This window comes from Alternaria conjuncta (assembly GCF_024043145.1).
Source record: "Alternaria conjuncta strain BMP 0040 chromosome Unknown scaffold_12, whole genome shotgun sequence".
Lineage (NCBI taxonomy): Eukaryota > Fungi > Ascomycota > Dothideomycetes > Pleosporales > Pleosporaceae > Alternaria > Alternaria conjuncta.
In genome coordinates, this window is record NW_026250101.1 from 442,805 (window position 1) to 457,276 (window position 14,472).

Genomic DNA, 14,472 nt, shown 5'->3' on the forward strand with positions numbered 1-14,472 from the left:
CCCACAACGCGATACCGAGATCCTCATCAAAACCAGCCACACTTATCAAAAAAATAAGTTCGCGTTCGAGTCGCGCATGCCGCTACGCAACTACGCCGGCTTCGTATCTCAAACACGACCGCTTGCTTTATTCTGAGGCAGACCTCATATTCACTTTAAGAAGAGCTACGTTCTAGCATCTGAGGAAGACTCATCTGTACCATCTAAAAACATCACATGGACACAAGAATACACTACGCACAGAATTTGGAAAGATTTGAAGTATTTCCGCGAATCTCTGGACTCCGGGAAAAATCACAGAATGACGAGTAGAAGGACAAGAGGATGATTTTGAGGGAAGCGCGACCGAGCGGAGAAGCCTGGACAAAGAGGACAGCGATAGATAGCCGCCACATCGTGTACATTATCTCACAAAGTAGATCCTAGCAAAGAATGACTCAGGTCAATACCTCAAGTCAAGCCTTATCTGTTACCAGTATGATCCGTGAATGTAGCTAGCGGTTATCGCTTTTACTCCTTCACTCACAGCACGCGTAGTGATGCCTCGTGGAGGGTAGAGGGTGAAGGATATCCTACCACAATCAATGGCTTTCGATGTTGCTTGATCGGGTAACGTCTGGCTCAAGATCAGACGAAATACAATATATTCAGCAGTCCGGACAAGGCGCGTTAAGGCCGATGTGCCTGGCGCTCTTTTCTCCCAACCTAGCTTACGCGATATTGGAGTTGGCAAATTATCATGGGTGGGACTTGGAATCATGTTGGTATATGTACAGAAGCGTCGTGAACAACCAACTGGAGAAGCGTAAGAGTTGATTTTGGCATGCTAAGGTACAGATCAAAGTTCATGACATCAGAACTAAACCCAGCCCAGAGCTCAAGTCATTATTGTTGTACACACTCATAATTCTATTGTAGAATTTATGGGTTCTGCTTGACCCACTCAACACCCTTCTTGATGTTCTTGGCGAGATCAGCGACGCAGGCGTCGAGGAGCTTCTGCTCGTGGTCGGTGATCTTGCCAACGGGGTGGATCTTCTCAACACCGTTGGGGCCGAGCTCGACGTTGGTGGAGAAGTACTCGCAGCCCTGGTCCTTGAAGAGAGGAGAGTCGACAAAGGTGGGCTCGATGACGTTCTTCTGGCCTTGGGCAGCCTTGAGGAGCGACTCGGCGAAGCGGGCACCGGCCATGGCCATGGAGAGAGTGGCAGAGCCAGCTCCGTCCTTGGCCTGGACAACCTCGTCACCACCGAACTGGACGCGCTTGATGTACTCGGCGAGCTGCTCGCCCTCGAGGTTGTATCCTGACTGGGACAGGAGGGGGACGATGGTAGCGCCGGAGTGGCCACCGATGACGGTGATGTTCTCGGTGGCGGGGTCGGTGTTCTTGAGTTGCGAGATGAAGCGCGAGGCACGGACAACGTCGAGGGTGGTGACACCGAAGAGGCGCTTGGGGTTGTAGACGCCCTTGGACTTGAAGACCTCGGCGGTGATGGGGACGGTGGAGTTGACCTAGATGGATTAGACTATGCTCTATCGAGTCGTAATTGTATAACGTACGGGGTTGGAGATGATCAAGATGTTGGCCTCGGGGGCGTGGTCGGCGCAGGCCTTGGCCAAGTCGCGGACGATGGAGGCGTTGGTGTTGAACAAGTCTGCCCGTGTTAGACGTGTCGGCAGTATCAGTGACTCCTATGCTCACCATCACGGGTCATGCCGGGCTTGCGGGGAACACCAGCGGGGATGACGACGATCTCAGCACCCTTGAGGGCGTCGGCGAGACCTGAGGGAGTGGCCTCATGGCCGGTAACCTTGTCGAGTATCAGTAGACGGTTCGCGCGTGGCTTCGGAGAGTTGGCGTACCTCGCTCTTGGTGTTGATGTGGCCAATGTCGGCAGCGACACCTGTGTGAAGTCAGAATTGAATATCGTATATGCAATTGAGTGAGCTTACCGGGAGCTAGACGGATGTCGTAGAGGGAGAGCTTGCTAACCCTGGGGTTGAGCTTGAGCAGCAGAGACAATGGCTGACCAATACCACCAGCGGCGCCGAGAACGGTGACCTTGGAGTTCTACAGTGCATGCAGTTAGCATCTTGTGCCTGGATTGTCCCAATGGCGTTGCATTGAAGCATTGAACCGCCCCACCACAAAACATCGCGGGTTCCGGGAATAGGCCTACCTGGCGGGCCGAGGCCGAGAAGCAGCGGCGCTGGGCCTGGAAGAAAGCTTGCCTGGCAGCGAACATGATGTCTGTGAGAGGCGTTGAGGAGATGGAGACTGGGTTGGACGGGTGGAGAGATGGTGGTGCAGGAATGCTGCGGAGGTTTTGCGAATCTTGACGGTCAGTGCTTCTTCGGCTGGGCGTCGGAGCTACGGCTGACAGCCGCTCGCAGACCTCTCCCCTCCCGCCATGCTTAATCCCAAGTCTACCACAACTGCATTCACATGCGCTAGCACCATGTGCATTCTCATTTCGCGCTCGTTCACTCGTTTAAACACACCGACAGCTGCGTCTATGTGCCCGGATACTTTCACCACTCACAACCACATGCATCGCATCGCTTAAGCTTACCTACTCCAATCGCAGTCCATCGCGAGTCCTCCGTAACACTACATACTGTCGCTGTATGCCTTACCACGCTACCAGGCCAATGGCATTGCGTAGCGGTGAGTCGAAGGAGCTAAAAGTGATGTGTCGTAGAGTAGTCCCGAATTAAAGCCACGCCTTGACTCACTGTGGCAGTGCACGTAGTAGGTACACTATATACTGCTTCGTGAGGACCTCGACTTTAGCATCATCACTCGGTACCAGCAATAACAGTCACTGCAACTATCGTGGCTTCCTCAGTAACAGAAAGCACGGACCTACGCGACATCCTTGAGGACGCAATGGCAACCACAGGCCAAGTCGAATCATCTGTTCCTGAACTCCAAGCAGCATTTGGTTCAATACTCCTCGCCCGCCCAACACCAGCAGCGCCTACTCCTGCAGAGCCACACTCCTACATCGTTGGACGCGGTTGTTCTGGCAGAGGCATCCCCCCGTGGTCTCTGGACAGGGTTCAGCTACCCAAGTGGACCGGCGCATTCAAGCTGTTCGACTTCCCACGCGAACTTCGAGACAGAATCTTCCACTACGTTGTCTACCGCCCAGAAGGCATATACTACAATGCGCACCGCAATCCAGATCTGAAGGATATCGGGCCGTGCGAAGACGCTATCAACCTTTTCCTCGTTTCCAGACAGGTCTACCATGAGGCGATGCAAGCATTTGGGCGCTCCAACACTATTGCGCTATCTGCCAAGTACAGCCCACGAGAAGGACTTCACAAGCCACTCAGCGGCTTGCTTCGTCTATTCCCTGACCGTGCTGCTGCTACGGCAACGAAGATAAGGCACCTGTACCATGATACGGTACCCCGACCGTATGGAAGGTACGGCATAGCGCCGAGCCATAACAGTCTGTTCGATGGAGGCGATGGTACCGGTCATTTCCGCAAGCGTCAGCAACCTGGACAGACTTTCCTGGAGATATTGCGGGATGCGCATACCCTCACGCAGCACTTCCCTAAGCTGAGCACCTTCGAAGCGGCTTGGGAGGTCGGCCCTGGTTTTTACGAGTACCCGATACCAGAATGTGTCGTGCGTGACATCGCGACATTCTTATACAAAGGCGGCAGCCATGAAGAGGCTGTAGATATGTGGTTGCATCTCATGAGGGGCTGGGTGCAGGGGGCTAACGTGGTTCCGCTGGCATGCGTCTGGTTTGAGTGCCGAGGATTCGGTGCTGATGGATTCGGTGAGGACATGGATGAAGCTGCGAATGAAGCGTATCAGAAAGTGGTGAAGGAGTTGCAGAATAGGGAGGACATTGAGGCTAGTGGGGCGCTGTGGCTCGAAGAGATGGAGGAAGCGAGCAGGAGCAGGAAGAAGAAGGGCAAGGGAAAGACGGCGCGGAAGTGAACGCCGTCGATACAGACAGGAGCCTGGCTCACTGAAACCAATTGCTAGAACCTATAGAGCAAAGCATGTGTCATACTGATTTCCCAGTGACATCAGCGGGACTGAGAAAGCAACAGGCGATGTCGTTCGAATTCCTTCATCCAAGTCACTTATCAACAACCTCCACTCCTGTAGAGGACATGTTGTTCTCTACTCCACGTACGCTAGGGTAAATCGGCATCGAGCGAGTAACACGATGAGGGGAAGCGTTCGCTTTTGTACTCTTCCGTGAATTATGCGATTCCTTCAATAGTTGAATCTTAACCCACCGCCACTGATAGGAGTATGGCCTCTGGTGGGTGGGACCTTCTGCTTGAGGAAAGCATGTTCCGGTCAGCTGTAGGCGCTATGATGGTCGCACAGCATGCTTGCCCCATATCTCGCGAATCCAAGCTCTTTAGTGGCTGAGATCACACTCCTTCATGTACCAAAAGCGGACGCAGCAATAGCGGTGTTCTTGGGGGTGTGAGCTGTTTAGTGCGGAGACGGCCGGGGAACTTCGAATGTGGCTTCTGGGGGCGCGCCTCAATTCAAGTACACAAATCTGGGGATTCATGTACGCGCAATAAGCCCGAGGAAAGTCCTTTTTCTCCGAAGTCATCACGAACGATTGCCGTAGACCCCTATTTGCATGGCGCCAGCGGATCGTTTTCCGTCGGGGAGAGCGAAAAAGGGCTTCCGGGAAAGATCGCAGGCTAGCACCCAACATCGCCTAGCACAGTCTCGTCCGACATCACAGTGCAGCTTCAGGCCCTTCCATTCACGCTTCTCCGCACTACAGAGTCTGACGGATCCGCCAGAACCGACTCACCTCACACACTTCGCACCAGCGGTTTCGCGGGTCCACTTCCCACCCGGCGAACATTCTACCGCCAGCATAAGAACGCTCGTGCTCCCCCCGAGTTTCCCCAAAGAAAGCCGCGAGTCAATTTTCGACATTCTTAGCCCATGCACGTTTTGAGCTCAGACTACGAAAATTTCCCAGCGGATTGCGATTTCTTGACAACACGAATCAAATCTTTTACCGCCTCTTTTACTCAACGTTTTTCCCCATCATCATATGCGTAAAGTATATATGTAAATCCGACTGGCCTAGCGACATATACTCTTTCCTGAGCGACAAACTTCCACAGCGACATCTTCTCTTCTCTTGATCATTGACAAGCTTCATTCCATAGCGACACTTCCTGAGCGACTTCTTTGCCCAGCGACTCTACTTCCTGAGCGACATTCCACTGCGACATACCGACCACTTCCCAAGCAATTCAATCGCCAAACTCAACAACATACACCACCATGTCTTGCACCCAAGCAACTCAGCCATTCCGCTTCCTGGATCTGCCCGGAGAAATCAGAAACAACATCTACGACCTACTGCTCTGCTCCTGGGAAGATGAACTCGAGCAAGACCCCAGCATGAGCAGCAAGCTGAGCCGCCGCAGCCCAAGCAACCCATCGCCATCACTCCTCCGCGCCAACAAGCAGGTCTACGCCGAAGCGTCAGACTACATGATCAAGCGCAACCAGTTCGTCCGCATCACATGCCGAGGTCTGGACTCCCGCAACCTGTTCCTCGGCGAAGGTATCCCCGTCATAACAACCGATGCACGCAAAGTAAGCGTATTCGACGGCCACGTCATGCACATCACGCTATCCAAGCCCGCGTTCACGCCATCGCCATTCCAGTTCTCCGAGTTCGAGATTATGATGCTCCGCTCAGATCTGCCGAAATTATGCGAGCAGCTGGACATCGAAACCGTAATGGCAGATGCGAACTCAACCACCACAGAACACGCCTCCATCAACGCCACCATCCGCCTCAATTACGCGCAAACCCGTTTCTTCACCCCGAAGATCCAGGAGCGCCTGCTAGAGCCCATTGCGACATGTCTGCGCGGCATCCCCAACATGCGCATCTCCGGCTTCGTTGATCCCGCCCTCGCAGACAGCGTGCGCACGCAAGTCGCGCAACCCCGCTGGACAGACCCGGAGTCTACAATCGAAGAAATCGGCACTGGCGTCGACGTCGGGAAGCGCCAATGGCAACAATCCAATTTCTACGCTGCCTCTGAATCTTGGGCTTACGCCATGCGCACCCTCGAGCGCATGCGCCACTCCTCTTCGTGGGCGGGTCTGCAAAAAGCCGGCGGCGAAGACTTCGTGAACAAAACCGCCGATCTCTATTTCACGCTCAACCTCTTCCACGCACAATTCCTACAGGTTGACATGGCGAACGACGCATCTCAGGGACCGCTTGTGCAGCGCAATGGCCGCGTTGCGATTGGCCATTTGCGCAAGTGCGAAACGGCTGCTGCAAGGTTTGCGCAGCATGCGGATGCGACGTGGACGCCGAGTAATGCGCAGAGCGCTAAGATGCTGTTCAGGCATGCGAGGTGTTTGAGGCTGATGCGCGATGAGAAGAGTAGTGTTAAGGCGGTTACGTTGATTGAAGAGGCGGCTGCGCTGCAGCCGACGGATTTGGCGATTAGGGATGAGAAGGACGCTGTGTTGACTTGGGAGGCGGAGCTTGAGGAGGCGAGGAGAGTGAGTGTGGAGCAGAACCAGCAGGCACAGCAACTTGAGAGGAGGGGTGTTTGGTCGTCGATCTGGGGCGCGGTTGCGGAGCTGGCCTCGTGAGTTTTGGTACAGCCTTTTCTGTTTAGTTTTGATACCCAATATCTATTCGTTCTTTGGCTGGGCGGGTTTGCCGCCGGCTGCACACAACTTCACGTATGCCTTCCATTATGCTCGTGTTCGATCGTCGCTGGTAATGCAAGAGTAGGGATCTGCGTTGGATGTCGTGTGAGTGCTGATCAGTAGTCGCGGTATCGGACCGCTGTCAGCTGGACAGCTGGTAAATCACTCGCCGGAACATCGAGGAAAGAGACTACGGTTCAGTCGAACATATTGGGGATATCATCTCTGGAAGAGCAATGAAGTCTACACCAGACGCATAGATTGGTTCGAGCCGACCGGACTTTGAGAACATGAGTACGTTGGCACTAACCGCAGTAGACGACTAGCTTGCGATCAGAAGACGTATAAATATCTCCTCTGAGTGCTCGCATTCTGTTTCTTCTCATCCACAACTTGAGCTTCCTGTTTTCAAAAGTGTTGGGCGATCGCTCCATGAGAAAGAAGAACTCCAAAAACTCCATGACGTTCCCGGCATGTCCGCCGCTCTTTCGCGTTCTCCAGAATATAGCGAAATATCTAAACAGCCTGTTCATGTCTAGACTTCGACTCTGCTCTTCCCATCAAAATAGGATTCGAAAAGAACAATGGTCTGAGAACAGATTACAAAAGCCTCATAGTTGTGGGGCTCGCTTTCCTCCTGCGTCTCACAACTGAACTTCGCAAAAGTCTCAAAAGAAAATTCTGCTACTTCATGGTTTCACACCATCATGGAACCAAATACACCGCTTTTCCTCTGAAATAACATTATCAAGATGCCATGGCGGAGATTTTCTGCGGCTTTTCTGACTTCCAAAAAAAGCGTTTCTGCGAGCTATGTTGTCGCGCTGGGTCGGTGTATAAAGCTATCATGTGCTGCCTACAGACTTCTCTTCTTCCATCCTCAAACTTCATACGACTTGACACAAAAGCACAAAAAAAGTGGATCATGTTGTCCGCTGTCGCCGCTGAAGCTCCCAAAAATCGCTATGCTCTGCGTCATGTCTTCAGCACCAGAAGCATTTTCAATCCAAATGTTGTTCAAAAGATAAAGTTCGGCTCCTTATGTCCTACAAAACTACGGTCTATACGTGCTATGTGTGAGTTGGACTCTCCGTCGTTCAAAATTGTGCAAGATCGGCGCGATGAGGCAAGTACGTAGATTGATTCCGCGGGTTATGATATCACTATACATCTCCCGGGAGGTTTTCAACGACCGACTGGCGAGATTGATGTGTTCAAAAATGAAGTCGAGCATGTGTATGGTCTTTTCTCTCCTTCAGAGCGTTTGTACGCAACACTCATGGGCTCTTGCAGCTGCTATCAGACATCCGCGCTACTGAAGCGCCTGAGTATATAATCTCCTGGTTTCCCACTTTTTTCCACTTCCACCAAACAATGCTGCAGCTTCAAATGCTTTACCAAAAGAGGTATACTCAGCTCCCATGGCGCGCTGGGTCTGAGGATTTCAAAAACACCCATCTTCACACTAAATGATAGCTGCCACCGGTTTTATCGAAAACAACTTGCATCAAGGTCTATGCATGTGCGGGAGGACGTTATCTCTTTCAGCTTCCGAAAGCAAAAGCTTGGAATTCCATGGCTGTGGCGGCGGCGCCAGTATAAAATCTCAGCTTATACTACCTCCTTACTCTTCCACTCCACAATATCCAAGTTTTGGCCTCCAAAATCGTCGACCAATCGTGGGAATGAGAGTGTTCCTGCGGAGAGCAAGATAAAATACTCTTGGACCCAGGAGAAATGTCTGCGGTCGTCCGGCTGTTCAAAGTTTCTGATCAGGAGTTCGATGTGTGCTTCTCGAGAGCACATCGATTTCTACCCCATTACCCAAAGGGCCAAGGAATAGATGTCATGATTGAGAGTTCCTGCAAAACTCTTAGCATCCAGTTTTCATTTTCCAAATAGCAGCTCCTTGGTCACATGAATGTCTTTCCCAGAAGCATAACCAAAGAAAAGCCCAGACCGTACGTATGTGTGCGCTGTTCTTTCGGGCTAAGAGCAAGCATATAAACCTCTGAGAATTTCTTGTAGATCTTTCTTTATACAGTCATTCCGTGGAGTTACACCAAAACCTTCAAGATATCTACAACATGTCTGCTCGTGTGAGTCGAGGACTCCAAAAGGATATTTCCACCTATCTATGATCGAACGTGGTCCTGCTCTGATCAGGTGTTGGCCTGAACTTTTGACCCCTCAGCTTCGTGGGGTCGCCACTTTGGCTGCAGCGGTGTAGTCAGTATAGATACTCCGGCTTCTGCGTTCCTCTTGCTCTCTTCCTCCACAATTTTTTATTACTGGCTTCCAAAACCAGTCAGCCATAATGCCATGGTGGTTTCTGGGAGAAGAAAACAAAAATGCGACCAAGATGACTCATGTCTGTGGAGGTCCGGATATCCAAAAGACCCATCGAAATCGCGATGTCTGCTTCTCGAGATCAGCATATCCATTTCAATCTTCTGATTTAAAAGAAGGAAAGAAAAGTCGATGTCCGGGTCGCTGAGGATCTGCAAAAGTTCGGCATACCAACAGAGCCGCCAATTGCTCTTCATTGAGCTCTGTTTTCAGGAACCGGCTTAAACGCGTAGCAGTGGTTCTTCATGTGTGGGATAGTCTTTCGGACTAAGAGCATGCGGGTATATAAACCCCCGAGGTTTTCTGTGTGTCTTGTTCTCTACACTCGCTTTGCGATGTGATACCAAAATGTCAAACGGTTCCGACGATGTCTTTGGGACGAGTTGAGAGAAACCAAAAAACATACTCGCATCTTGCCATGTCCGAGAGTAGTCTTGTTCTTGATTGTGTGTCCGTCTGATCTGACTGATATCTGCTCGCCCCGACTTCAAGCTGGCGGATCGCAAAGACCATCAAAACTATTCAAAGGTGGTATCATGTCCTCGGATCTGCACTTCTGACCCCTCAGCATCGCGGGGTCGCCACTTCCCTGGTGATGATGCTCAGCAGCAGCTGTAGGCGCCAGATGCAGCCACCTCGACGGTGCACCCAAACTGTGGAGCCAATACGGCGATGGCGCAGGATCGTTAGCCTTTCGTGAAGTCGGGTGCTAGCGGGCAGATCCTGATTGCTGGCTCAAGCTTCTGCTACCGCGCTATGTTCCACCACGATGCCAGTTGCATAATGTCGTCCATGTGTGCATGAAGATGTTGACGTTGTAGACGTGATAGCTACCCGGCGGATTGCATCATGAATGATAGAAAGCAGCTGGTAAGGATTCAATCCATATCGGCTATCCGGCTGTGGCGCGTAAGCGACCGTAGTCTGTCCCGAAGCAGCCATCAGCAACGTACGACGATGTGGTTTTGCTGTAGCCATAACAAACGCAGGAAGATGCAGACAAGATCACTGCATACATGCGGCATTTCTAGGTCTTATCGCACAACCGGATGGGCTAGGATGGCGCGCATCGACGGTGTTTTGCAGCGAACCCCGGTAAAGCGTCGTCATTGTTTCGTTGCACTGGCCTCAACCCTGTCGCCAGCCTCGCGACCCGCCAACGCCTCCAACGATTCTGCATCAACACCAGCATGCCAATGTTCAGATAAGGACGGCGCGTCGTCCTAGTACCCCTCGTATCCTTGGACTACCTGTCTCGCCACTTGAAAGGCTGCCGATCATCCGAGTAAGTCGGATGCGGCGTTGGGTCGCGGTGAGGGCCCTGCGGTGATCCCGTCGCTCGTTACTTCACGATTTACGACTAGACTCGGTTCTCCTTGGCAGCTTGCGACGCCCTTTCCTCAAACACCCAAGCACGCCCGCCGTGCATTTTCTGCACTCAACAAGTCGACGTCGTTTCCATGGGCTCCTACTGCGCTAGCATCGCATTCCAGCGCCCTACCTGAGCCCATTGAGCCCCCACTGTCGCTTCAGACGCTTCCGGAAATTTGCCGACTCATATACTCGCCGAGGAAGGTGCGCTCGACGCTGCACTCCTCTAATACCAACACGGCAGGCACGACTCTCGTTGTACTGCGACGTCCATCCATAGATGCGACTGCGCTCCTCCCCAGACCGAAGCCCCGAGCACAGCCATCCCGAATCGACTGCCGACAATTCACCCGCACCACTTCCGGAACATGTGGATCGACTCGACGCTCAGACTGAAGGATTGCTAGTGAATGCGCAGGGCGGGGTGAAAGAGAACAGGCCCAGGAACCACACAGACGTGCCTTCACAACGAATGGCGGCCGACCCTCTCGCTATATCCGATTCTCTCACCACCGCACGACCACCCATGGCGCACCAAAAGGCAGACTCCACCATGGGCGCTTTAGTGAAAGACAGTCCACCGCACACTATGGTCGCGGATCACAACAAGAAATGGCGCCACCGGCTTCGCTCTCCGTGGGCATGTTCGCCCTGCACTCTCTTGACGACATTGGCGGCCTTTGTTGCCATGTTCCTCATGGCCCAGTCATTCTTGACGCGGCAATTAGACGTCAAAGGCTGCGGCATGTCCTACATGCGGCCCAGCTATAAGAGATACAACGATTTCGATACCGAACACACGCGCTTCGCAAGCAAATACTCGCTGTATCTATACCGGGAAGGTAGCTTGGATGAGGATACCAGGGCATGTGCTTCGTCTCGTGCGAAGTGAGAAATGCTGACATCATACAGGTCAAGGGCGTGCCAGTGCTCTTCGTCCCTGGAAACGCTGGAAGCTACAAACAAGTACGCTCCCTCGCTGCCGAAGCCGCGTACCACTACCACAACACCGTCCAACACGATGCCGACGCCGGCAAGGCAGGGAAGAGACCACTCGACTTCTTCTCGGTCGACTTCAACGAAGACATCACGGCGTTCCACGGCCAAACTTTGCTCGACCAGGCCGAATACCTCAACGATGCCATCACCTACATATTATCCCTATACCACACTCCGGGCAAGTTTCTGCGCGACTCTAGCCTGCCCGACCCGACTTCGGTCATTGTTGTCGGGCATTCCATGGGTGGTGTGGTCGCGCGTACCATGCTCACTATGCCGAACTACCAGGCCAACTCGATCAACACCATTATAACGCTCGCCGCACCGCACGCCCGGCCGCCAGTGTCTTTTGATGGAGACATTGTCCGCACCTACAAGGGCGTCAATGAATACTGGAGAAACGCATACTCGCAGAAATGGGCCATCGACAACCCGCTTTGGCATGTCACGCTCATCTCGATAGCAGGAGGAAGCTTGGATACTATGATCTCTTCAGATTACGCCAGCATCGAGTCACTGGTACCCGAGACCCATGGCTTCACCGTCTTCTCCACATCGATGCCAAATGTTTGGACAGGCATTGATCACCTAGCGATCACCTGGTGTGACCAGCATAGGAAGGCGGTTGTACGTGCTTTGTACGAGGTCATCGATGTGTCACGCGCGACGCAGACTGTACCACGGGCTGAACGCATGCGCGGTTTCAAGAGATGGTTCTTGACAGGGTTGGAGGATATTGCTGAGAAGACACTGCCTCAGAAAGAAGCCAAAACACTCCTCACGCTCGAGGAAAACAGCGCCATTATCGCAGAAGGTGAAAAGCTGGTGCAGAGAAGTCTTGGAAAGTCCAAGCAACGACCGAATGCACACCTCATCCCTGTGCCGCCCCAGGCTGCGGGAAGAAGGTTTACACTTCTTACCAATGAACAACTCGACCATCCTGGAGATCATGGCCTACTTGAGGTCCTGTTTTGCAGCGTGTTTCCATCGCAGCCTGGCCAATCGACTACACTTTTCTCGATGAACATGGATCTCTCCGGTGATAGTGTCGGTGCCACACGACTTGCTTGCAAGAATGCTGCGTCGGATGTGATCGCCCTCCCTGCGTCGACGCGCCACTCCACCTATCCCTTCAAGATGGACGAACGACCATTCTCCTACCTTCAATACGACATCGAAGATCTCGCAGAGCATCAATTCGTGGCCGTGGTTGACAAGGCTGGAGAGCGTAGTACAGGCTGGGTAGTTGCCGAATTCAGCGCCGCCTCTGAATCTCAGATCACCGTTGATATGGGCTTGCAGCACCTTTTGACGACTGGACTGTCTCTCAGACTTCCAGCACAACGTCCATTGGTCACAGACATCAAGATCCCGGCTCTGCACTCTGCACTTTTAGCATACAACATCCACATCGGCAAGCAGTCCTGCGACGCGGGAGAGCTCTTTGCCCCTCTATTGCGACAGTACGTAACCGATATCTACGAAAGCAAGTTCTTCGTCAACGTCAGGGATGCCAGCATCAACCTCCATGGTGTATCGCCATACATGCCACCTGCTCTTCACGCGAAACAGCCTTCCAATGGACTATCGCTACAGATCTGGTCTGACCCGACTTGCGACAGCAGCGTCGAAATCAATCTCAATGTGGACATCCTGGGCAGTTTCGGGAAGCTCTGGATGCGCTACCGCATCGTCTTCGCCGCATTTCCACTACTGGTGGTTGCTCTAGTCCTCCGCCAACAGTTCAGAACGTACGACAACACTGGTGTCTTCATGAGCTTCACGCAAGGGCTGAACGAGTGCTTGAAGAGCTCGCTGCCACTGGCCCTATCCGCGCTCACCTTTCTGTCGATTACTCTAGCAGGCGCCCAGCACCAATCGAAACAATGGTCTCTCGGTGGTAAAACCACCAACACGACATCACTGCTGCACACTGCAAGCAACGAATTGCTTCTCGGCTCGGACGACACCTTCTTCTGGTTCCTCGTCCCATTGTTCGGTCTGATGTGCATCGGCGTTTGCGTGGCTATCAACTATGTCGTACTTTTGTTGGAACTCCTGTTCGCCTTCTTGTACTCTGCCGTCATATCTGCCAGACTCCGAAGGGATGAAGCAAAGAGATCGCCATCAGCCTTTGCCGTGACATCAAATCGACAGCGCGTAGTCACCACGTTGATCCTGCTGTCACTGGTCTCGACAGTGATACCGTATCACTTCGCTTACGTTGTGCTCTGCCTGGTGCAGCTCGCAACCAGCGTCCGTGCTTTCCGATTGGCGACAGAATCCAGTCTCGACTCAAACTACAACTTCTACAACTACGCACACTCGATCTTCATCCTGATGCTCTGGATATTACCCATCAACCTTCCGGTGTTGGTTGTCTGGATACGCAACCTCGCAGTACATTGGATGACACCCTTTTCGTCACACCACAACATCCTCTCCATCATGCCATTCATCCTGCTCGTCGAAACACTCAGCACCGGCCGCATGGTCCCTCGCGCCGAGTTCCGCGTCTCAATCCTGACAAACATCCTGCTCTTCTCCATCGGCGCATACGCCGCTGTCTATGGCGTCACGTACGCATACGTTCTTCACCACCTAGCCAACATACTATGTGCCTGGCTAGTCGCCATCCACTTCGACCCATCGACATGGTCATCAAGAAGAACAAACACCCCCATAGAAAGCAGAACCCCCGACAGCGAGACGAAGAAACGACCATGACAGTAGCGATAATCGCAAATTCCAATTCTCCCTCATAATTTTTTTTTTCGGCGTTCAATACCCCACTTTTTCTTCTTCTTCGTTCTCTCTCTCTCTCTCACATTGCATGTCCGGGTTGCTAATCCAGCTGGCGTTTTATATCTCACGGCATCAGCATTTCCTGCAAGGAGCATGTATAGCTTCTGTTTTGGTTGTTTTTTCTACTAGATGATTGCGTTGCATACGGGCGGCGCATATGACTTGTTTCGAATGGCATTGGGTTGTTTGGCCCACGGGGTCGTATAGATGAGGATCTTGGTGGGAAGACAGCAGCGCAATATGGTGGT

At 52.6% G+C, this 14,472-nt stretch overlaps 4 protein-coding genes across 4 annotated transcripts; 3 read left to right on the plus strand and 1 right to left on the minus strand.

Annotated features, from left to right (window-relative positions):
- Nucleotides 1–921: 921 nt before the first annotated feature.
- On the minus strand, nucleotides 922–2,246 carry MDH1 (Malate dehydrogenase, cytoplasmic; the record flags this gene model as incomplete). Its single annotated transcript, XM_051472320.1, has 6 exons — nucleotides 922–1,512; nucleotides 1,561–1,655; nucleotides 1,703–1,811; nucleotides 1,864–1,904; nucleotides 1,954–2,071; nucleotides 2,181–2,246. 6 exons carry the CDS (start codon nucleotides 2,244–2,246, stop codon nucleotides 922–924), a joined length of 1,020 nt encoding a protein of 339 aa, XP_051323785.1.
- Nucleotides 2,247–2,890: 644 nt separating this feature from the next.
- J4E85_008092 (uncharacterized protein) lies at nucleotides 2,891–3,964 on the plus strand (the record flags this gene model as incomplete). The annotated part of the gene is made up of 1 exon (XM_051472321.1): nucleotides 2,891–3,964. The coding sequence occupies one exon, from the start codon at nucleotides 2,891–2,893 to the stop codon at nucleotides 3,962–3,964; it is 1,074 nt and encodes a 357-aa protein (XP_051323786.1).
- A 1,335-nt stretch (nucleotides 3,965–5,299) lies between these two features.
- J4E85_008093 (uncharacterized protein) lies at nucleotides 5,300–6,640 on the plus strand (the record flags this gene model as incomplete). Its single annotated transcript, XM_051472322.1, has 1 exon — nucleotides 5,300–6,640. One exon carries the CDS (start codon nucleotides 5,300–5,302, stop codon nucleotides 6,638–6,640), a length of 1,341 nt encoding a protein of 446 aa, XP_051323787.1.
- Nucleotides 6,641–10,892: 4,252 nt separating this feature from the next.
- On the plus strand, nucleotides 10,893–14,146 carry BST1 (GPI inositol deacylase; the record flags this gene model as incomplete). The annotated part of the gene is made up of 2 exons (XM_051472323.1): nucleotides 10,893–11,285; nucleotides 11,333–14,146. The coding sequence occupies 2 exons, from the start codon at nucleotides 10,893–10,895 to the stop codon at nucleotides 14,144–14,146; spliced, it is 3,207 nt and encodes a 1,068-aa protein (XP_051323788.1).
- Nucleotides 14,147–14,472: the final 326 nt, after the last annotated feature.